Source organism: Periplaneta americana, chromosome 11 (genome assembly GCF_040183065.1).
Source record: "Periplaneta americana isolate PAMFEO1 chromosome 11, P.americana_PAMFEO1_priV1, whole genome shotgun sequence".
NCBI classification, from domain to species: Eukaryota; Metazoa; Arthropoda; class Insecta; order Blattodea; family Blattidae; genus Periplaneta; species Periplaneta americana.
This window is the reverse complement of record NC_091127.1, coordinates 163,236,868-163,260,036: the sequence shown is the minus strand read 5'-3', so window position 1 is coordinate 163,260,036 and position 23,169 is coordinate 163,236,868. Positions and strand designations below refer to the sequence as shown.

General features: G+C 36.0%; 2 protein-coding genes across 5 annotated transcripts in view; one reads left to right on the top strand and one right to left on the bottom strand.

Moving 5' to 3' along the window:
- The window catches only part of LOC138709542 (sodium-coupled monocarboxylate transporter 1-like), a 74,243-nt gene extending 54,643 nt beyond the window's left edge, over window positions 1-19,600 (bottom strand). For 3 of the 4 annotated variants that reach the window (XM_069840381.1, XM_069840383.1, XM_069840384.1), the window contains exons 1-3: window positions 19,299-19,505; window positions 8,984-9,221; window positions 5,859-6,018 (exon numbers count right to left, since the gene is read on the bottom strand). In XM_069840381.1, coding sequence (XP_069696482.1) covers window positions 5,859-6,018; window positions 8,984-9,195 — 372 coding nt within the window. In that variant the 5' untranslated portion in view covers window positions 9,196-9,221; window positions 19,299-19,505. Of the gene's footprint in view, window positions 1-5,858; window positions 6,019-8,983; window positions 9,222-19,298; window positions 19,506-19,558 lie in introns of those variants that run through there. The other variant, XM_069840382.1, reaches the window with a different exon arrangement.
- The window catches only part of LOC138709543 (uncharacterized), an 87,812-nt gene that overhangs the window by 9,805 nt on the left and 54,838 nt on the right, over window positions 1-23,169 (top strand). The gene's annotated exons all lie outside the window — the stretch shown is intronic.

Below are 23,169 nucleotides of genomic sequence, written 5' to 3'. Positions count from 1 at the left end.
AACCAAAGACCTCACGATTTGTAGTGGGAATGCTGACTGATAGACCACGAAGCCATATCTTATAATATAATCTGCCAAGTCTTTTTAATAGCAATTGAAGGGTTTGGGGGAAAAACCAGGCAGCTCTAATTTTTTTCATTTTTGAGCTATTTATGCACAGAGGAAAACAAAATACGCTTTATAGTTTGGTCGAAGAACCAGGTAGTTTCAAGAATTACATTCACAGTGATAATGCTTTTGGACTGCCTCTTTCTGTTCATGCTTAATGTGTGGCGATAAGTTTTTCTTCATTATCTCGAAAAGTACTGAACTGGAACTGCCTGGTTTTCCCCCAAACTCTTCAATTATAGATAACATCGCATGTTGTATATACTCGTACAACTAGCAATGCCTTGGTGTATCTAAAGTTGTATTGTAATCTACGAATGCTGCTAGAAAACTACTCCCAAGAAAAAAATAACCGAAGAAACAGTCGATCACCAAAGATGTTGGGCTGTTTGTGAAATGAAGGATCCTGTCTCTCTGAGAGTTCTATCGCACTGCAAAATTGATTTCGATGTTGATGGATCCACGTTGAATTCTAGACGTCAAACTCTGGTAACAGATTTAAATTCAGCAAGCCAAAGCACGCACTTCACTTTTTGCTGTGGTGTCCACATTTTACGTTCAATTAAGGCTCATTCACAATGAAAATTAAACATAACGTAAGCGTTAACTTAACGTTACAGTAAAATGAAGAAGTCATACTATCATTCACGATGGGAACATAAACATAACAGCAAACATACTTGGTAACCATGGAAACATAACAACGACGCCATTTCCTCATATTCTGTCGTATTATACTTCAGCGCTCTACGATTGTGTTCTGTTTGCAAACTTTCATGTTAACGTTTTACGGTAATGTTTATGTCAATGCGTATGTGAATCATTGTGAGTGATCCCATTTGATAGCCTGGGCGCAAACTTCTGTGTTTATGTTACGGTTATGTTTAATTTTCATTGTGAATGGGCCTTAAGAATGATTAATGTTGACTGTTGGCAATTCGTGACATAAATCACAATGATAAATCGTATCTCTTTTTTTTTTCAATTGTTGTATAGATTTATAGCATTGTTGTTATAAAAATAAAATCTTGGAGAGTTTCTGCATCCTGTGCCAAACATATAGCCTAATAATAAAATATCCTTCTATTAATAAATAGTGAACAATTATTTCTTGATGCTTCTAGCCCGGATATGGTGTAGTTAATCCGCCTTCAAGGATGAATCAAAGCAATCTATTTCCACAAACCATTCTAACATGCCAAGTCTAAGCATTTCTACTTATCTTTAGATTAAAAGGCAAATAATTATGTAAAAAGAGATTAAAGAAATTACTCTATACAACTTCTTATCTGTAATTTCATTACTAGGGCGTGACATCAGTATATTTGTATTTGTTTGCGATCCATTGAAGGTGAACATAAGACTCCGGACAGACTGTAGTCGATGTGTTTCAAGTACAGGCAGCGGAAGCGAATTTGACACGCTCCTAAGCAAGCACGTTCCGTGTTTTGTATATGATTATTGCGTATTATAAAATCAAGACAATACAATCATTGTATATAAGGGTTAATATCGGAAAGGCTTAAAATGCTGGTGAGGTAGAGAATTATTGTTGGAAGTCATACTTAAGTTGTCACAAATGTGGTAAAACATGTCTGAAAAGATTTTTTTTATATTTAGAGTTTTGCATTACAGTTTTAGAAAGCCGAAAATGTATATGGCGTACAATTTTGTTTTCCTTATATTTAACTGTTACATTAATTTATTTATCACATCTATTCATGCCTTACTTTTCTTGCATGTTGTTTGCCTGGTTTCGGTTGCTGCTGCAATGAACAACAACATTCATTTTCGAAGTTCCAAATGAAAATGACCGCAGAGTGTCGGATAGTATAACCTTGTATGCGGAAAAACTGCGTTCAACATCGGCTGAAACCAAGGGCGCGTATGTAAAATATTTCACATCATCCATTTCTACATCAAGTTGATAACAATCGCACTTGTCATCTGACAAAACTCTTGAAAAAGCTGCATCGTTGCCATGAAACATCTGTATAACTCCTTTTATCCTTATATAGAATGATTGTGTTGTCTTGATTTTATAATACGCAATAATCGTATACCAAAACACGGAAAGTGCTTGCTTAGGCGTGTGTCAAATTCGTTTCCGCTGTCTGTACTTGAAACACGTTCGGCGTCGTGTGTTTAGCTTCAATCGACCTCAGACTAATACAGACTAGAAATGGGTAAAAAAAAAAAGCTGGAACAGTTTATTTGAAACTGTTTCGATTCGTGATATAACCTGTTCCAACTGTTCCAAAGAGTGTTACACTGCTCCAGTGATAACTTCAACGTTCCACATGGTTCCAAGCGATAAACAGTTCAGTTTCTAAACAACTTTTTCTCTTCTTTGTTGCCTGCAAAAGCCACGTGTAGCGCTATCATTGACCTCCACTCAAAAGTAGATATAATATCCATGTTCCACACGGCCTTCGTGCAACAGTAGCCTATTTAGGATCGCGCAATTTAATTGTATCAATCAAATTCCCTAATAAATCTGATATTAATTATCTGTCCATTGATGGAGAATATGTTCATGGTGCCCTGACATAGTGTTAATTACACTAGTCTGTGATGAAATTCCTGCCTCCAAAGTTTTACTGTTTTTAGGGTATTTTTAGCATGCTAAAATCAAATTCAAAGCCAAAAAGCTCCTATCACGTACCATTTTCTTATAATATATTACGACAATTTATAGTGTAATTATTTAAACTGTAATACTTTAACATATGTAGGTTTAGTATGTTAGCATATAAAAAATCAAATGTATTCAACATATTTTAAGGTGTTTATATTGAAAACCAAGGACACTGGATGTTTCATAGCAGATAGGGGGTGCAAGCACATAAGGAAGTTAGGACGAAATAATGTGCAGCCTTGTCATTATTTTTATTTGTGAAAGACAGAAATGTCAGCCACTCCTCGGTGAGAGACTGAACTCAACTCGTCTAGTTTCTCTCACATTTCATTAGTCTGCGTTTCATCTGGAAACGAAACGAATTCAGTTTGAAGCTTTATTGTGGAGTAGAATGTTGAAAGTTTTTAGTTCAGTAAGAAAGTATTTACCATGTTGCATCGAGGATGTCTAAATAATCCAGACCACTTTTGTTATATAACTTATGTAGGATATACACATTGCCTAAGCAGAAGTGTAATATTACAGATTTTGTGAAAAAGTCATACGAGGCCTATTTTGGAATCAAACTTGGAGACCAAAGTAAAGCTTGGGCACCACACAAAGTATGCAGAGTATGCACTGTAGAACTTCGTCATTTGATCAATTGGAGAAAACCGTTGCTATCTTTTGGAGTACCTATGGTTTGGAGAGAGCAGTCGAACCATAGTAATGACTGCTACTTCTGTTCGTGTGATGTAAACATAAAAATCTAATCGTGTATTCAGTTGTTCGGTCAGCCATTTTACCTATGCCTAATGTACCAATCCCTGTGCGACCAGAAAATCTTAAACAAACATCATTCTATTGGTACTGACAACGTGAAATAGCTTTTAAATACTTTTTCTCCGAAGATGATAATCTTGTATATTGCAGTAATGTGAAAGAATTTATGCTAAAACTTGGACTTCCAAACTATGACCCAAGTGAATCTGTTCATTGATGCTTCCAAGCAAAGTTTAAAGGATTTCCTCCTTCATAACGGAAACATTTTTGGTTCAGTGCCCGTTGCCTATTCAGTGATCCTCAAAAATCATACACAAATTTGCAACTGGTGTTATTGCGACTAGACTATAGGAACACAACTGGAAAGTTTGTGATGGTTTCAAAGTTCTTATTATGTTGCTGGGTCAACAATCTGGTTTTACCAAATTTCCATGCATTCTTTGCCTGTGGGATAGTAGGGCACGAGTTGATCACTGGACTATGAAAGACTGGCCACCTCGACAAAATTTGGAAGTCGGTTGTAAGAATGTTGTGCGCCAAAACCTTGTGAGTTCTTCTAAAGTTGTGCTGCCATCTGTCCACATCAAGCTTGGCTTAATGAAACAGCTTGTAAAAGCTATAAATAAGGAAGGAGGCTGTTTTAAGTACATATGTGAGAAATTTCCACTACTATCTGAAGCAAATTGAAAGAAGATATATATGTAATGGGCCTGACGTAAGAAAACATGTCTGGTGCAGCATTTAAAACAGTATGGATGAAAAGGAGAAATCAGCATGGATGTTGTTTTGTGAAGTTGTTTTAAAATTTCTTGGCAACAAGGATCCTAATTACCGAAACATTGTGGCTAACATGCTTGAAGCATACAAGGAATTTCGTTGTAACATGAGCATCAAAATTTTCTATTTTCTCAGCTAGATTATTTCGCCGAAAATCTAGGATTTTTTAGCTAAGAGTAAGATGAACGATTTCACGAGGATCTGCAGGAGTTCGAAAGAAGGTACCAGGGACGCCGGAGCATCAGTATGCTTGGTGATTATTGTTGGATGTTAAAGCGTGAAATACCTGAAGAGAAGCATAAAAGAAAGAGAAACAGAAGGACTTTCTCAACTAAGATGCAAGTGGTGTAATTTTTTGTGTGATACATTGTGCTAATTTATACATCCAATAGTGAAGTGAACAAGACAAAACAAAGCAAAAACACTCTAGTGACATGTATGAACAACCATACACATAATTTCAGCAAGTTGTGTCTTTTAAATATTGTTTTTGAATTTGAAATAAGAAAGTGAAATGAAAAGGTTTGTGATGAAATTTACGTAATTATAAAATACATTTAAAGTGATTTTGCAAACAAACCTGACGTGATAGAAGCAAACGGATTGAAAATTCGGATTCAGCACATCGACATTATATAAAATCACATTACTTAGTTTAGGTAACAAACACAAAGTTGAATTTCTCAGGCTAGTGTTATTAATATACCGCGAAAAATATCATCTGCTAAAGTCATCGTTATTAAACTCTCCTAGGGTTATATGCGTTATTTTTATTAAAATCGATTTATTTTGAATTGTAGTTATTTACTGTACCCTTAACAGTAACCTACGAAAACTATCTTTCGTTGTCATAATACACTGAACAGCTGATTTAAAGACGATTCAAGGGCTTTGAAACATGTTCCCGAAGCATATGAGAGGTTGAAACAGTTGGAACAGTTGGCACTGATGTTGTAAACGTATTCTTATAAAACTGTTTCTTTGAAACTGTTATTTTGAAACAGTTTCGTTCATGAAACAGTTACAGTCGAAACTGTTTCTTAAAAAGAACAGTTTATCCCATCTCTAATACAAACATAGTCCACACCTGTGGAGTAACGGTCAGCGCGTCTGGCTGCGAAACCAGGTGGACCGGGTTCGAATCCCGGTCGGGGCAAGTTACCTGGTTGAGGTTTTTTCCGGGGTTTTCCCTCAACCCAATACGAGCAAATGCTGGGTAACTTTCGGTGTTGGACCCCGAACTCATTTCACCGGCATTATCACCTTCATATCATTCAGACGCTAAATAACCTAGATGTTGATAAAATAACCCAATAAAAAAAATACAAACATACCGGTGTCACGGCCCTATTCATTATCTACACCTAAGTAGAGGGTAGAGGGGAAGAAAAGGCCTTATCTCTAACAGCTTAAATAAATAAATAAATAAATAAATAAATAAATAAATAAATAAGTAGAGAATGCCAATGACTTAAAAAGTCGATCTTCGAAATAGAAAATTGTATGTATTATCGTACTAAGTCTTAACGTTATAATGTTAATTATATCTATTTTAATGTAAGATTAAGTTTACCTCGTAAGTAGATGTCAACTGAAGATTATGAAAAACTGGGAGGTAGGCCGAACCCATAATCACAGCCATACCTATGATACCCCCTGCAATGTACAGATATTGTGTTCCATATAGATATATCTCTGTGGGAGTTCCCAGTAGCGTTATACCAGAAATGAAACTGAAATAAAAGTAAACAAGTTGTGAATGAACTTCATAATTGTAAACAGCTAACAAGAAGTCTTGTTAAAAAGTATTACAATACAACCAAAACCGATAATATCTCCACTTGTTATTGTGTACACTGTCTTTCAGAGAAAATGCATTCATTTTATCCAAATTTCCTCTATGGCAATTATACCTATTTATATGAACATTAAAATATATTGCAGCAAATAAACATGAGTTCAAGCTGTTATTACTATCAGTCTATTGCGAGTTTGAAGAAGTAAAATCTTAATATAATTAGGATCACATAAGTGTAGTACCTAAAAGCCATAATTTGGCCGTCTCTTCAGTGTTGCCAACTAATACCAGTTATCACCAAAGAGGAAAACATCACAATACTACGCACAGAAATAATATAATAATAATAATAATAATAATAATAATAATAATAATAATAATAATAATAGTAATAATACAGTAATTAACAATAACTATATGTCTTACTTATTTACCACATCTCATCTTTATATTGCGAGGTGTTTTCTATATGATTCAATAATTTATGAAATAGTATATTTTCCTTCTGGAATTCTCGCGTATTATGCTGGTAATTAGGATTAGTATGATCTAATATTAAAATTTATTTTGTCTGGCAACATGAAATTCATTATTTTAACTAAACAGTTTACGATTTGCGAGACCTAACCAAAAAATGTAGTTTGATCACGTGAAATGATTAGTACGAATTCTGGAAACAGAACATTTTATAAAATGTATAGCTTACTTAAAATACTTTCAAACGCTTTCTTTCTTGGATAAATCGCTACCATGCTATTTTCTCTCTTGAACATTTCAATAAAAATCTAAACACAGAATTTCATTAAAATGTCAGTATATTTACATGCATGTTTCAAACGAAGTAGGTCTATAAACTATGTCTTATTTAATGACACTTACCTGAATATACAGGGTGTTTCCGGGCTAGTGTTACAAACTTTCAGGGATGATGGGGAAGGACACATGTATCAGTTTGAGATAAGGAACCCTGGTCCGGAAATGGCCGAGTCGAAAGTTACAAGCAAAAATAGTTGTGTGGAAATGAAATAATTTTATTCCTCTGTACACCTTATTTATGTGTATTTATCTGTACATCTTACACATACTGTATTCATCTGACGTTGTTTACGTTGTCTACTTACAGTATTCCATTCAGTGTCTGAGATAGCACTAAAACAATGCAGATAGCGTAATGTGTAACGGACATGGTCGGTCCTGATATGCACGTCTGCAGACAGCAGTGTATGTGTACAAGTTACAGTGTCCAGTCGATCAGTCCTAGTGAAATGGTGGAGTACACGAGAGCAGAATATGCAGACCTGATTTTCGAATATGGATGAGCCAATGGGAACAGTATACAAGCTCACAGATTGTATCGGACAAGTGCCCACGTAGGAGACATCCGGCCCATACCATCTTTCCACGACTGTTCCAAAGGTTAAGGGAAGGAGGGCACGTGGTGCCAAATTACAATTCCATTTCCACACAACTATTTTTGCTTATAACTTTCGACTCGGTCATTTCTGGACCAGGATTCCTTATCTCAAATTGATACATGTGCCCTTCCCTATCATCCCTGAAAGTTTGTAATACCAGCCCGGAAACACCCTGTAGAGTTGAATTGGAACTACAACGAAATAGAACTGAATTGTATATTGATATTAATATTAATACCAGTATTACTAATTAATTATTAATTCACAAGCCTTTTCATCAGTTTAATGCAAACTGCAGTTATTGCTGCCAACATAACAGTTAGAAAATAACTGCCAGTTGTATTTGTCAGTACCGAAATTCGAAACGAAGTTGGTAAAAGAAAATTCAACCTGAGAGCTATAAAATCACTATAATCCACTAGCATATCTATACTAATAATAAATCTGTAGCCGAAATTTTTCTGGTAATTTTCGATTTTCCAAAAATAATTGGTCCTAACATATATAATTAACCACCCTGAAACCGAAAATAGCTTTTTTGAAATTTTTGTTTGTATGTCTGTCTGTCTGTCTGTATGTTTGTTACCTTTTCACGCGATAATGGCTGAACGGATTTCGATGAAAATTGGAATATAAATTAAGTTCATTGTAACTTAGATTTTAGGCTATATGGCATTCAAAATACATTATTTAAAAGGGGGGTTATAAGGGGGCCTGAATTAAATAAATCGAAATATCTCGCTTATTATTGATTTTCATGAAAAATGTTACATAACAAAACTTTCTTTAAAAATAATTTGCGATAAGTGTTATTCCTTGAAAAATTTGGTAGGACTGATATTTAATGAGATAAATGAGTTTTAAATTAAAATAATTGCCATCTAAGGCCGTGTAATGAATTAAAAAACAAATGACTTCGTCTATAAGGGGCCTTGGTCAGCAACAATCGAAAGCTATGAAAGATAGCCTACAGATAATGTTTCTGTGTTTGTATGAAGTAATATCGGAAGCTAAATTAACCGATTTGTATAATTAATTATTAATTCACCATTGGAAAGTGTAGTTTATCTAGATGGACATAATGCTATAATGTTATCACAGTAACTTGTGAGTGAATAGAGGACAGGTAAGATTAAAATAGCTTCTTATGCACAGAAAACTTGATAGGCTATTCTGTATATTCGTTTCCTGTATTTCCTAAACTAATTTTTATAACCAAATGAGTGGTCTCTGGATCAAAATGATCACATTGTAATTTTTTAATTCAATTTAAATTAAGTAACATAATAAACGATTTATCCTTCTATCAAACACGAATGTTCCCTGGATCAAATTTCCTATTTTAATTTTAATTATATTTATTTCTAACGGGTGCAGCGGAGCGCACGGGTAAGGCTAGTGTAGTAATTGGGGGGGAAATGGATAGGTTTCACCCTTACGGTATTAAGTAAGCTGATCCGGACTAAATGTTTTATAATATCATACCTTGCAATGAGTGACATGGCCACTGGGAAGGTCTGCATATTTCGGCCACCCATTAGATATTCTGCAGCTGTGACTTTTCCAGCACAAAAACCATAATAAACACCAATAACAGCGCAGATGAGGAGCATGAAGACGAACACGATGTAGTCGACAAATCCAAACCTCCTCAGAGACAACCCGACGTCTTCCAGTGATGCTTTGGACATGTCCATGATGTAGTCACTTTCAATTGGGGATTCTGAAAGCAGAAATGAAGTACACCGCTGTGGAATCATGGTTAGCGAGTCTGACAGTGAAACAAAAGGACCCGGATTCAAATCCTGGTTGGAACAAGTTACTTAGTTGGCGTTTCTTTCGAGCTTTTTCTCCCTCAACCAAATGAAGCAAAATTGCTGGGTAATTTTCAGTGCTAGACATCGGACTCGTTTCACTTCAATAATTTCAACTTCATCTATTTTTATTTATTTTATTGGGTTATTTTACGACGCTGTATCAACATCTAGGTTATTTAGCGTCTGAATGATATGAAGGTGATAATGCCGGTGAAATGAGTCCGGGGTCCAACACCGAAAGTTACCCAGCATTTGCTCGTATTGGGTTAAGGGAAAACCCCGGAAAAACCTCAACCAGGTGACTTGCCCCGACCGGGATTCGAACCCGGGCCACCTGGTTTCGCAGCCAGACGCGCTGACCGTTACTCCACAGGTGTGGACAACTTCATCTATCATCTTCAGTAGTTTCAGGTTGACCAGGAGATGCAACAGTCCACACCTGTGGAGTGAAGGCTAGCGCGTCTGGCCGCGAAACCAGGTGGCCCGGGTTCGAATCCCAGTCGGGACAAGTTACTTGGTTTACATTTTTTCCGGTGTTTTCCCTCAACCCAATATGAGCAAATGCTGGGTAACTATCGGTGCTGGTCCCCGGACTCATTTCACCGGCATTATCATCTTCATTCTATTCAGACGCTAAATAGCCTGAAATATTGATACAGCGTCATAAAATAACCCACTAAAAATGCAACAAACATAGTACTACAGTCTAGTACTCTAGTGTGTATAGTCGACGAAGGTCAATACGTAGGAAATATGCATCCATTGACAGTTGAGCTTGCTAATAGCTACTCTATTTCCAACTAAAGATTGAAGTAGACGTAAACAAAACAAAATGTATTACTCCGCAATCGCAAGCTAGCTACCAAAGAAGCACTGAGGGCAGCCACCGTCTGATATATTGCAGACATTTCAACACATTCATTGAACTAACCCGTAAAATGCTCACAGAGGGTTAATATTTATTATTTCTCTACTGGGAATAGTGGATTTTCTTTTTCTGTAGATTCGTGATTAAATGTTATTCTTTGAAGAGTGGAGAATTTCTTTAATTCTACAGAAATTTATTTGAGGTTGGCAACACTGAATCTCGCACTGTGTTATACCAGCCGTGCTGATGTGCTCTGTGAAGCTGCAAGTCACCTTGAGAGGGATTTAACGCCTATTACGCATGCGCGTTGCCATAATACACGTTACAATGATTTAACACGCAATGTCTGAAACTACTAATACAAACATGTTTAAATCGTAAGAAAGTGTTCTTATAAGCATGTTTAATTCACTCGTATTCCATGTATATTATACATTTTATTATTTTAGAAGGAACCATTTTAATGTGAGGAAAAAGATGACAAGCATGAGTTGGGAGGCGTTGTGCGTCCAATAGCCAATCAGGAACCATTATGCCACGTGCATTTATTTACATTTACTTCAATCTTTAGCTGGAAAGAGAGTAGCCATTAGGATAGTCATTATCGCCTCATCACAGATCCCTTCCCTAGCAGACGACAAAATGTATAATACAGGGTGATCCGTTTGGGTATGGATAAAATAAAAACACCGTAAAACATTTACTACTGAACTTTGTTTATTGAAACTTTGTGCATACAACACTGAAAGATGGGAGATTCTTCAGAGCTCAACATGACCCCCATTGCGCACCCTGCACAACTCATAACGGTGATGCAATTCAGCCCATGTCCGTTGTAACATAAGAGGGGTGATTTGTTGAAAAGCTTGAGTAATTTTTACTCTCAGATCATCAATGCTCCTGAGTTTCTGTGAATAGACAATGTCTTTAGCAAAACCCTACACGAAGAACTCAGGATGGATTAGATCTGGGGAGTTTGAGGACCAAGCCGAGAGATAGCTGCTTCTCGTACTGGGTTTCGCCTGTGACCTCCTGCATGTTTTTTTTTTTAAATACAGAACCTGTTACTACAAATGTTCGATACCACAGCATTATGGAATCGTATTTAGGTACATTACGCACACCATGCTCACGTCGAAATTCCCTTTGATCTCTTTTAACACTCTCAAATTTAGCATACCAAAGAACACATTGTGCCCGCTGTTGATTTTTAGTGGCCATTTTAATCATCTACTATTTTCATTTGTTCTTTCAGATTATGCATTGTTGATGGAAACTACCATCTTTTAATCATAATATAACCAGCAAGAAATTTTTCCTACTATCATAATAGCTTTATAATAATGAAAAATAGACCACCTCTGGGGTGCAGGGGTCAGCATGCTGGTCTCTTACGCAGAGGGCCCAGGTTCGATTCCCGGTCGGGTTGAATTTCCTGGTTGAGGTTTTTGAGGGTTTTTCCTCAACCGTAAGGCAAATGCCAGGAAGTTCGGGCCACAACATCCCTGAAAATCACCGGCCTCATTCATCACCGAAATCATATTCATAACAAATCAGTAATATATATATATATATATATATATATATATATATATATATATATATATATACAGTCGCCATCTAGTTTACAACAATAGAACCAGTCTCAACAATAGTACACAGGCCTTCGGATTTCAACCAAAGATTAACTCGCGATATGACCAAAGATGTTAAAGCGAGTATAAATAACAGCGAGAAAAAATAATAAAATAATGTTATCCATACCCAACTGTACTTTCGTTATCGTGTTCTTTTGGAAATATTAAATACGTAAAGTTTATTTATTATTTTCATGATGTATATTAAATTCCACTATAAACTCGAAGATACAAGAAATAGTAATATTGTTTTTGGGTGTTTACGCAAAACGAAGTGAAATTTAACCCGTCAGTGGTATGGTGAAGAAGAGTGACACTGGTAATATCATGAGGTTTGAGAAACCTATGATTACAAACAATAATGTTTGATGAAGTTTAATGTTTCACAATTGTTCAATGGTTTTCAGACATCGTGTTCAGTGTAAAAATAACAAAAAACAAAAATCATATCACTACAATAAAAACATGTCTACATTATAATACAGGGACATCATTTTATTTTTACTGACATTTTTTATATTAACCTGGCTATACCTTTAGAGAACCGGAAACACCGTTCGCTACCCCTTCCACTGCTGGAGTTCGATGATAGTGGCGTAAAACACAAACAAATCACTTTACTAGGTATAGGAGGGAAGAAAAGTACTTCATCCATTTACGTAAACTAGGAAATATCGTGATTTTGAGTTCGATAATTTTCATTAGGTTTTTGTTTAATCAAAATGCAGTACCGTATTAACAATAATTGTTTTTACTCACGAACTGAGTTATCCATGCGAACGTATTCATTATGCAAAGTATATTATACTGTCTACAGCACATTAGCGTACAATTTACAGAATGAAGTTAAATTGAAAAATAATCATAATATGGATATTTAAACGCATATTTGAAAATGGTGGCCGTTCATTTCGATACAGGCTTCAGTTCTTTTGTGCATATTATCGCACTATAGACTAGTGTACGTAATTCCAATTGCCAGTTTCGTTCTTCGTACTAGTAACTCATGTTGAAATAATTCTGTACCTACTCTATAAAAGGGTACCTTAAGTACTGTAAATTCAGTCTTCACTTCTGCCCGACCCGCACAGATAAAATTAGTCAGACATGCTATCTACTGTCCGTCCAAGTGGTTATGCCGCAGGATCGTAGAAAGGGAGGAAATCACGTGACAGTTAATTACTTAACGAGGCCCTTTTATTTAAGTTATTTTAAACAGTTGTATAATATTACGTAAACGTCCAATTCCTGACAGAAATTAATGTTTTCAGAAAAGAGCTAAGACAGCCCAGCTTTTACAGAGGGGCGAACAGAAGCAGGTGAGGGAAATCGGGATGCGACGTAGGCAAACGGACAGTACCTGTGCGAAAATATGATTCAATATTGAAAGCTCTTTCGTCACTGGAAAACGCGAACATATTTCTGGAACGTACTATACTCACTAACTCAGTGCTGTTTACTACATGCAGCCTTGATTCTGTCTGGATGACAGTTGGAACGTCATTAGTAGAAGGGGTGGGAGTGAAGTACATTAAAAAACTCAGGTACAAAAAAAATTGAAGTAAAAATAAAATGATGTCCCTGTATAATTTACACCATGGAGATGCCAGTTCAAATGTATTCTTCTGACATAAGACCTACACACTGTCCCACAATATCACCACCTCTTTTAGTGTTAATTTGTGGTCTGGCTTTGTCTCCAGTACATGCATCGATGCTTACATCCTCAGTATCTGAGACAATCGTTTGACTGCTCTTCCTCATTTAGCTGTAACCTTGTACCATAACGAATAGAAAGAAGTGTGCGCACTCCTATCTGTTCAGCATTGTCGACGGTGACCAAGAGAATTAGTGGCGCTGCGATCGGTATTGCTCAGTTGGAAGCGAATATCCATAAAAGAAGCAGTAGAGTGTTCGTTCATTTCGTTTGCTTTTTTAGTGTAATTAAGTGCGTTAAATACTTTAAGTGCCAATAAACTAATCTGCAATTATTCGTACACGAGTGACAAGTGAGTAGCTCTCACGATTTATTTATTAAAGGACGAGATTATTATGTTTTTCTCGTGCTATATTTGAAGCAATGCCTTCGTGTTTTGTTCCTGGTTGTAGGGCGGGATATGGCGGAAAGGCAGGCAATGAACACTTTTTTCACCCCTCCCAAGGACAAGGACGAATTTTATAAATGGTCAAGGGCGATCCCAAGAAAAGACAGGTCATTGTCGCGAACGAGTTCTATTTGTGACTCTCATTTTTCTCAGACGATTTTATTGTTAAAGTAGACGCGTTCGTTGTGAATAACGAAAAAGTTGAATTGCCGAGACTGAAGTGGAAATTAAAACCAGGTGCAGTTTCTCATGTTTTTCCGAACCTGCCCAAATACCTCTCAACGCCTATCAAATCCCGAAAACGACTAATACGGAAAATTCAAGAATCCACAACTCCTCGTAAAAGAAAGAGAAAGAATGAAGATTATCTTCCTGAGAGAACCATGACAGATATTCCGGAAACAAGAGGTGAACCAAATTACGTTGATATTCAATCTTCTTCTTCTTCTTCTACTAATAAAGAACTAACTGTAGCTTCTGATCCTCAGAAAAAATAGCATATCTGAAAAACCAACTGAGATATGTAAATCGGAAGTTAACGCGCGCTAAGATCTGTCTTTCATCAGCCAAAGCTAGAATCAGCGCTTTAGAAAGCGAAGTTATTCACGAGTGCATAGACAGTATTACCTCAATTGTAATTCAGCCACCGGGAACAGGATGCTGCTTGGATCATGCCGTGGATATCATACCGAAACTAATTTTTCACTGTATGAGATATCGGCTCTTCTTCCGACGAGAACTCCAAGCTCCGAGAGCCGCCAAATCATCTCGTAAATTCTCCAAAGTGTCGGACAAGTAACTGTTGGTGAGTACATATTGCACGCCTACAAGTAGGCCTAAGTTGTTTTACATATTAAGCTATTATTTGTTTTACAGTGTGATGTATATGAATGTGTTTTTCTTTCAAATAGTTTAAGTACAATGTCAGTTACGTACGTATATGGAGCGAAAGGTAAACAGTGCAACTTACGTTAAATGTATTTACGTACTTACACACGGAACAGACTGAGCGAACTCTGCACTAGCGCCGCGTGGTATCGGCCGTTTGAATTAACAGAGTGCGACCACTACTTCTTTCTATTCGTTATGCTTATACTATCCACTGATCGTTGCCAACCAACGAAGGACGAAAAATGGTTTTGTATAACTGCGCAGGGAAAATGGTACTTGCAGACAAGCTACACCAACCGGGAATCGAACTGGGTCTTGCTTGATGAGTAACAGTGATGCCATCACCGTGCCATAGACAGAGTAAACAAATTATCCATGTTATATGTAAAAAAAGACTGAAAAATAGCTGTAAAACTTACATTGAAGCACAAACTTGATGGGACGCAAATGGTATGATGGGGTTTGAGATACCCGAAGTTGTCACAATGGACAATGAAAGAAAACTAGATGTGTTAAACATGCTCAAGGGATCTCATAGGGTACCACCCGCTGCTATATCAAACAATGCCCCATTTGCTTAGGTTACAGTTTTCTACGAATTGGTTAAAATATTTGAATGTGGGTATGTCATACATACTTCACAATACCACTGGCGCGCTAATATGACCTTGAATGAGTGGGGCAATAATGAACTACGAAACTAATAAAATATTAATTTGCAGTTACAGTTACAACAAAATAATAATAATAATAATAATAATAATAATAATAATAATAATAATAATAATAATAATAATGGAAATATGAATTAATGAGTGTAACTTACGTGTACCAGTACTTGTAATGTAGATTTAGTTATCAAAGTAGGACAAGATTAAGCAATAATAATCGTGCTTTTCTCGTGTTCACCCTTTCCCCTCCACCATTCCCCTGTCATTTGCCATTTCCGTATTCATTATTACTAGGGACCGGATTTTTATGTAATATCAAGGTGTGAGATTTGTACATATTTATGTAAGAAAAATAAGCTGAATATGTACCAAAATATGTAAAATCATGAAAATATTCAATATCAATATCTGGCAGGTATAGGATAGGTAAGCTTGGACTCTCACTCTGAGAGAGGAACATAGGTTAAGGGTGTTTGAGAATAAGGTGCTTACGAAAATATTTGGGGCTAAGCGGGATGAAATTACAGGAGAATGGAGAAAGTTACACAACGCAGAATTGCACGCATTGTATTCTTCACCTGACATAATTAGGAACATTAAATTCAGACGTTTGAGATGGGCAGGGCATGTAGCACGTATGGGCGAATCCAGAAATGCATATAGAGTGTTAGTTGGGAGACCGGAGGGAAAAAGACCTTTAGGGAGGCCGAGACGTAGATGGGAGGATAATATTAAAATGGATTTGAGGGAGGTGGGATATAATGATAGAGATTGGATTAATCTGGCACAGGATAGGGACCGATGGCGGGCTTATGTGAGGGCGGCAATGAACCTTCGGGTTCCTTAACAGCCATTTGTAAGTAAGTATAGGATAGGTAAGACTGCGCATAAAGCAACGGAAAGTAATGTGTAGGCCCAATTACGTAATAATTAGTAATTACTAATTACAATGACACTCCAGCTCATTGGTTTAAATATATACTCACACGTTTTATACATTTTTAATGTTCTGGAATTGCTGTTAAGTGCAATAGAATAAACATTTTACTGACCACTGATTCAAGGCATGAAGTCATAAAAATTAATATCGCTAGTGTTCATCGCAATCCATGATTTTATTTTTGTCGTTAGGGTTGAAGATAAATGGGTCATTTTAGTTAGTTAAAAGTAGCAGATATACTCACTTGCACTTTATACTGTAAGTTAAGTACTAAAACTAGAGAACTGAGTGAAATGAATGACACAACAGCACTGTTTCGCTTTACTGGATTAAGAGAAAATAAGAGGAGATGTGGGACACATGCATTTTAGCTCCTCAATAAACTGGAAACGAGAACCAGAACGAGTACGGAAAGCGAAGAACGTGAACTTGAAGATTTTTTATTCACAATAAACCGAGAAGGAAAACGGCTTTGCATATCGATATGTATGTCAATAACGATATGTAAAGTCGTTATTACACATTCCGAGGTTATTTGTGTATACTTGACCAATGACGTTCTCTCATGAGTACAGGCCAGCCAACATGAACACAGATGAACCAACTTCGAAATTTAAAACACGGAATATTAGAGAATTCAATTCACGTGGTAGTCTGGCCACATATACACATAGCATATATGGTATATATATATATATAGTGAATCACAAGCAATGAACTGACAAGAAATTATGTCACGGCCTCCTTGCTACAAAATATATGACGACCGAAGAGTTTTTTGATGACAACAGAATTCATCTAGTAGGCTGTGATCGGAAACGAGAACGGCAAAGTTAAAACTTGGCCAACTCTACGTTCCCGTTTCCGGGCTCCGGCAAACTTCTCATTATTGTGACTGCTCACGTTTAAATACATTTATTTTTAAAAAATTCCATCCTCGCTCTCGTCGTCTCGTTTCCGTTCCCGGTTTATTGCGAACCAGCCTTTATAGTTATCGTACATTTAAGTAGACTATTTCGTTTATATGCGTCATTCCGTTTTGGACCAATGAAGTGTAATGAAATTCTGAATTCCAACCGATCACAATCATACATCGCATTAATTTTTGCAGCTGGATTTATCAACAATAATCTCACTAGAGGTTTTGATTTATCTAGAGAAAATCAAAACTCGAGTGGGATTTAATTGACTATTACACGATTAGAAGAAAGTAGGCTATATAAAGATTAGAAGTAACAAAGTGTACAATAAAATATTAATTGGCTTACGAAAATACAACTGTCTTCAAATGTATTATTGTACCATCTCAACATTACGCTAGATGGCAGTAGTGTTTTATGATGATGTTTTCTTGTTACCGGTATCAGTTGTGCCAACTATGGAATCATCATTGAACTCTGTGGCCTGTTACTAGTCAAGAAGGCTTTGTTGATTCAGTTTCATTTTTATTAAGACAGTTGCATTCCACTTCAATTATCCGAATCCCAGTAATCAACGTCACTTGATAGATGATTTTCAATAAATCTTAATATTAAACAAACTCTGATACGTGACTATCCATAATATCATATAGCAAAAGCTATAACATAACCTAACTAATATACACAAGTGCTAGAAAAGTTTTATTTAACGACTATGACATAAAAAATAAACATGAATAATTTTAAAAGGAATAATTATTGAATGTACAATTTTCAAATTTGAATGTGGTTGGTGGTTCAATTGATGTTGTATTGGACGTGTGCATAATAGAAGTGGAACTCGTTGATTTAGGCCTATATTCAACTTATTCAGGATTTCCGAATGAATAATTTTAAAAGGAATAATTATTGAATGTACAATTTTAAAATTTGAATGTGGTTGGTGGTTCAATTGATGTTATATTGGACGTGTGCGTAATAGAAGTGGAACTCGTTGATTTAGGCCTACATGGTGTATTCAACTTGTTCAGGATTTCCGAATGGTGCTCTTCATTTATTTGTAAATCGGATTTCAGAAGATGCATAGGTATGATCAGTGATTTTTATTAATTCTTGTTCTTGAATGCCAATGCGAGTCATATTTGAAACTGCTGTGCATCGACTGGAGTGGTTTGTAATTATATATATTTTTGACGTCCAGACCAGCGCAGTTTCAAATGTTGGCAAACAAAGAAACAAATGCTAGGGACGCGATAAAATTAAACACATGCTAGGGACGCGATAAAATTAAATAAATGCTAGGGACGCGATAAAATTGTGCGATAAGCAGCCACGATTGGTTGAAATACGTCCTTTCGTACTGTTTTATTGGTCAAAAGTAGTATGACGTAGTAAGAGTGTAATAGTCACTAACAATTTATCGCATGGTCGTTCTTTTGTTTAGTCATTGTCGCCAACGGTTTCCCCGTAAATCAATGAGCATGAATCCATTGTAGGTCCTACTAAATAAAGTGCGAAATCCTACGTCCACATCTACATCTTCACCTTCTAATTGCATGTCCATTGTATCTAAAGAAAATGACACTTTTATTATTCATTTAATTAATGTATTAATCGAGTTATTTGTAATTATACTATAAAATGTTAAAAAACTGAATTATGATTTCAGCAGATAATGAAAACGTGTTTCTGTTATAATAACAAGAGAAAAACGCAGTACATGTAATTGACATTGTTAAACCTGTATTTCGCTCTTCTCAATTGGCATTACTGAATAACATCCAATTTCTTTATTGCAGTAATCGATATTCATCTATTTCAACTTCGGAATGTGTGAGCGAATTTTAGGTTTGTATTATTTACATTATTATTTTATTTACGAAATAGTCCTAATAAAATATGTCACTCGAGGTCTGAAAATACTATAAATAAATATTATGCCAAAACTTACAAGTCAAACCGAGATTTTGATTTCTACAATCCAAGAAATAACCTGTAACATATTTTGAACAACACACAATATTCAAATGCCACTTAATCCATTTTTCGTTTTCATTTAATTCCCATAGTTATTGAATATTCATTTGTAGATGCTACACTTCTTGATTCCACAGATTCACTACACGTGCCTCGGAGCGCTTCAAACAACTGATGTTAAAATATTCACAGCAGTCTGTGCGTGTTAATTTATCACTGTTGAAGATTGCCTACCTCGGACCGATTTACTCTGCTGGTGGGAGATGCACTAACAAGATGATGGCAGTTTCTATAATGATCCGTCGTCTGTGGCAATAATCAGAACAAATAGTGCAGACCTTGGGAAATCATATCATTGCTTAACGAGACAGAGTAGGGTTTCCTCTGACATGGTTTATAAGCAGTGTCGTAATGCCCAGTGAACGGATAGCAGAAATTAAAAAGTTGCGTGTCAATTTTTCGTTCATATTATTTATAGTACAATGATTGTGAGATATTAACAGCTTTTATTTCTAATTTCATTTAAATCTACATATTAACTTGGTAATGTTATGTTGAATTAAAAAATTGAATAGAATTTAAAGATTTCGTGACAACTTATATTCACTTGCAAATCTAGTCTTTCAGGTGAAGCTCCCTGTAAAGCAGATTTGAATAGTTTCAAGGGAAAAATTGTTCCGGGGCCGGGTATCGATCCCGGGATCTCTGGTTGAACGTACCAGCGCTCTACCACTGAGCTACCCGGTAACTCCACCCGACACCGTCTCAACTTTTCCCTTTATATCCCCACAACTCGCGTGGGCTGACGAAACGCCAGAGACCCACAACGAGTGCACACAATATCTGTGTGACTTGGAATTGTGGTTTTCTGTTAACGAACACAGTAACATATATATTATGCAAATCTACTCTTTCAGGTGAAGCTCTCTGTGAAGCAGATTTGAATAATTTCAAGGGAAAAATTGTTCCGGGGCCGATTATTGATCCCGGGACCTCTGGTTGAACGTACCAGCGCTCTACCACTGAGCTACCCGGTAACTCCACCCGACACCGTCTCAACTTTTCCCTTTATATCCCCACAACTCGTGTGGGCTGACGAAACGCCAGAGACCCACAACGAGTGCACACTATCTCTGTGTGACTTGGAACTGTGGTTTTCTGTTAACGAACACAGTAACGTATATATTATGCAAATCTAGTCTTTCAGGTGAAGCTCCCTGTGAAGCAGATTTGAATAGTTTCAGGGGAAAAATTGTTCCGGGGCCGGGTATCGATCCCGGGACCTCTGGTTGAACGTACCAGCGCTCTACTACTGAGCTACCCGGGAACTCCACCCGACACCGTCTCAACTTTTCCCTTTATATCCACACAACTCGCTTGGGCTGACGAATCGCCAGAGACCCACAACGAGTGCACACAATATCTGTGTGACTTGGAATTGTGGTTTTCTGTTAACGAACACAGTAACGTATATATTATGCAAATCTAGTCTTTGAGGTGAAGCTCCCCGTATTATACTCACTTATTTGGGCACTTGTGTTTTCAATAACTTCTGAAATAATGAACATATGCGTTTGAGACTAAACAAAGCAGAAAACGTGTCTAAAATTGCAAGGGGTTAGCTACTTTTATGGTATTACATAGTTTTCCAACAATTTAAACAATGTCTAATATCTGAAACATAAAAAATATACAGTTCTTTAAAGTAGATAATTGCATTAAAATGAACCTGATGATGATGATGATGATGATGATGATGAATTATCTTTGAAAGAACATAGCGAAAAGTGAGCTAAGCTGTTGCCTAATTTCTGTTCTTCCAAGGACTGATAAATCTAGGCAAGCATTCTTATGAGCAACAGATTCCTCATGCTTCTTAATTTTCAAATGGCTTAAATCTGACACACCAGTGCATGTCCAGCTCGTATCTTTACCCTTAGCAAATAGCAGGCACGAGAAACAAAATAATTTATTTGTAGATTCACAACCGCAAATCCAGCTGTTTCTTTCATATTTTTTTTACATTGAAAGCCCTGCAAAATCTCTTACCTGGGCTTGTTTGTGCTTGCCTTAAATCGAGTTGAGGTAACGGCCTTCCAAACTTCATTTTACACTTATTTTCCAAGATTAAAATTGAAAATTTTGTTTGTAAAAGATATTGAACACTATTCATTTTGTTTGGAAACGAACACTGGTCACACTCACAGATGAATATATGAAGACTAGAATACCAAGAACGACTAAATGGACATTTAGTCGTTCTTGATGTTCTAGTCTTCATATATTCATTTGAAAACTGACAAAAAATGGATTTTGGAAAATAGGAAAATTATGTAGGAAAATTGGCATTTTACTGAAAACTACTATTTTTCTGAAAAACTTTGGGTTCCAAGCTTCAAAATGGGGGGCCATTTATTAAAATCCATTCAGCGTGTTATTGATTGTTGTATTTATTAATGGTTTCTTACAGTCCATTTTGAAGCTTGGAACCCAAAGTTTTTCAGAAAAATAGTAGTTTTCAGTAAAATGCCAATTTTCCTACATCATTTTCCTATTTTCCAAAATCCATTTTTTGTCAGTTTTGAAAACTAATTAATTGCATTACAGAATAAAACAAAACAGACACAACAATAAACAATAGACTATTACACGAAGGCATGACCTACAGGATTACTGACATAGAGTTCAGATGGCTCAGATTCTTTCACATCATAATGCCAATATGTCGATCTTCATTTGTGTAATTTTTTGATAACGTATAAAAAATAATTTGTGCGAGATCGTGCGTATTTGCTTGCTTTCCGCACAAAACCAATCCGCGGAAAGTCTAAAATTCCACATTCAGTGTTCCCAACCTAACACACATAACAATTTCCCTCTTCTTACCGCTTAAGTGACATATTGATTTTACTGCTTTGGGCTTTTAACATATATTTTTAGAGACGTTCAATATAGTAATAATTATAAATTGGAAACTTACCACTGAAATTTCACCTAAATTGCACTGTTATTTATTGTTTTTAAATATTTGCAAAAATTAAGTAAACTCTACAACTCCATTAAAGTTACTGCATTCGTGATGCAAGTAACATTAAGGAAGCCGTGAAAAAATCAACAAGATTCCAGACTCATCATAGACTGGGGGGGGGGGAAAGACAGACGTATATATAACAATGTTGAAGATAGATATTTTTGTTTTGCAAATTTGCCGTCAATGAACAGAAACCAAGGTGGAGATTTCATTGCAACTAATTAGAAACTCCTCTTTCAGGTATGTAATAAACGATCTTCGCACAAAATAATGTACGATACACGAGCGGTATGTGTTCTTTCAATTCTCGGAAATTAAAAAAGCTCAACTACGTTTCGTTTTTCAAACTTTTCCTCGAACATGAAAACTTCAACATACCGCTCTTGTAACGTATATTACTATTATAGGTCTGATCCTCTGGTCTGTAGTTTTCCGAGTACAGCTGTGTATTGGATATTAAGAACCAAAAAACTTAAGAATGTTCGATGACATTATTACGATTAAAAATGAAATATTATTATAGTTAATGCAACACATAATGGTATACTGATGATATGAAAGTGAAACCTTTTGGGGCTTTAAGTAAGTAGACGTAGAGAAAGAATATTTTATATTAGATCTTCATTTCTATAATTTACTGAGTAACGGCTATATGTTACTGAAAACTATAAAACTTACGTATAGTAACAATATTGTTATTAAAAATGAAATACTTTTATAGTTATTAATCAAGTGGTGTGGGTCTTTTTAATAGGTATTTAATGGCAGTATGATATAGATATTTATATGTCTGATTCTCTAATTTTCCTTGGTA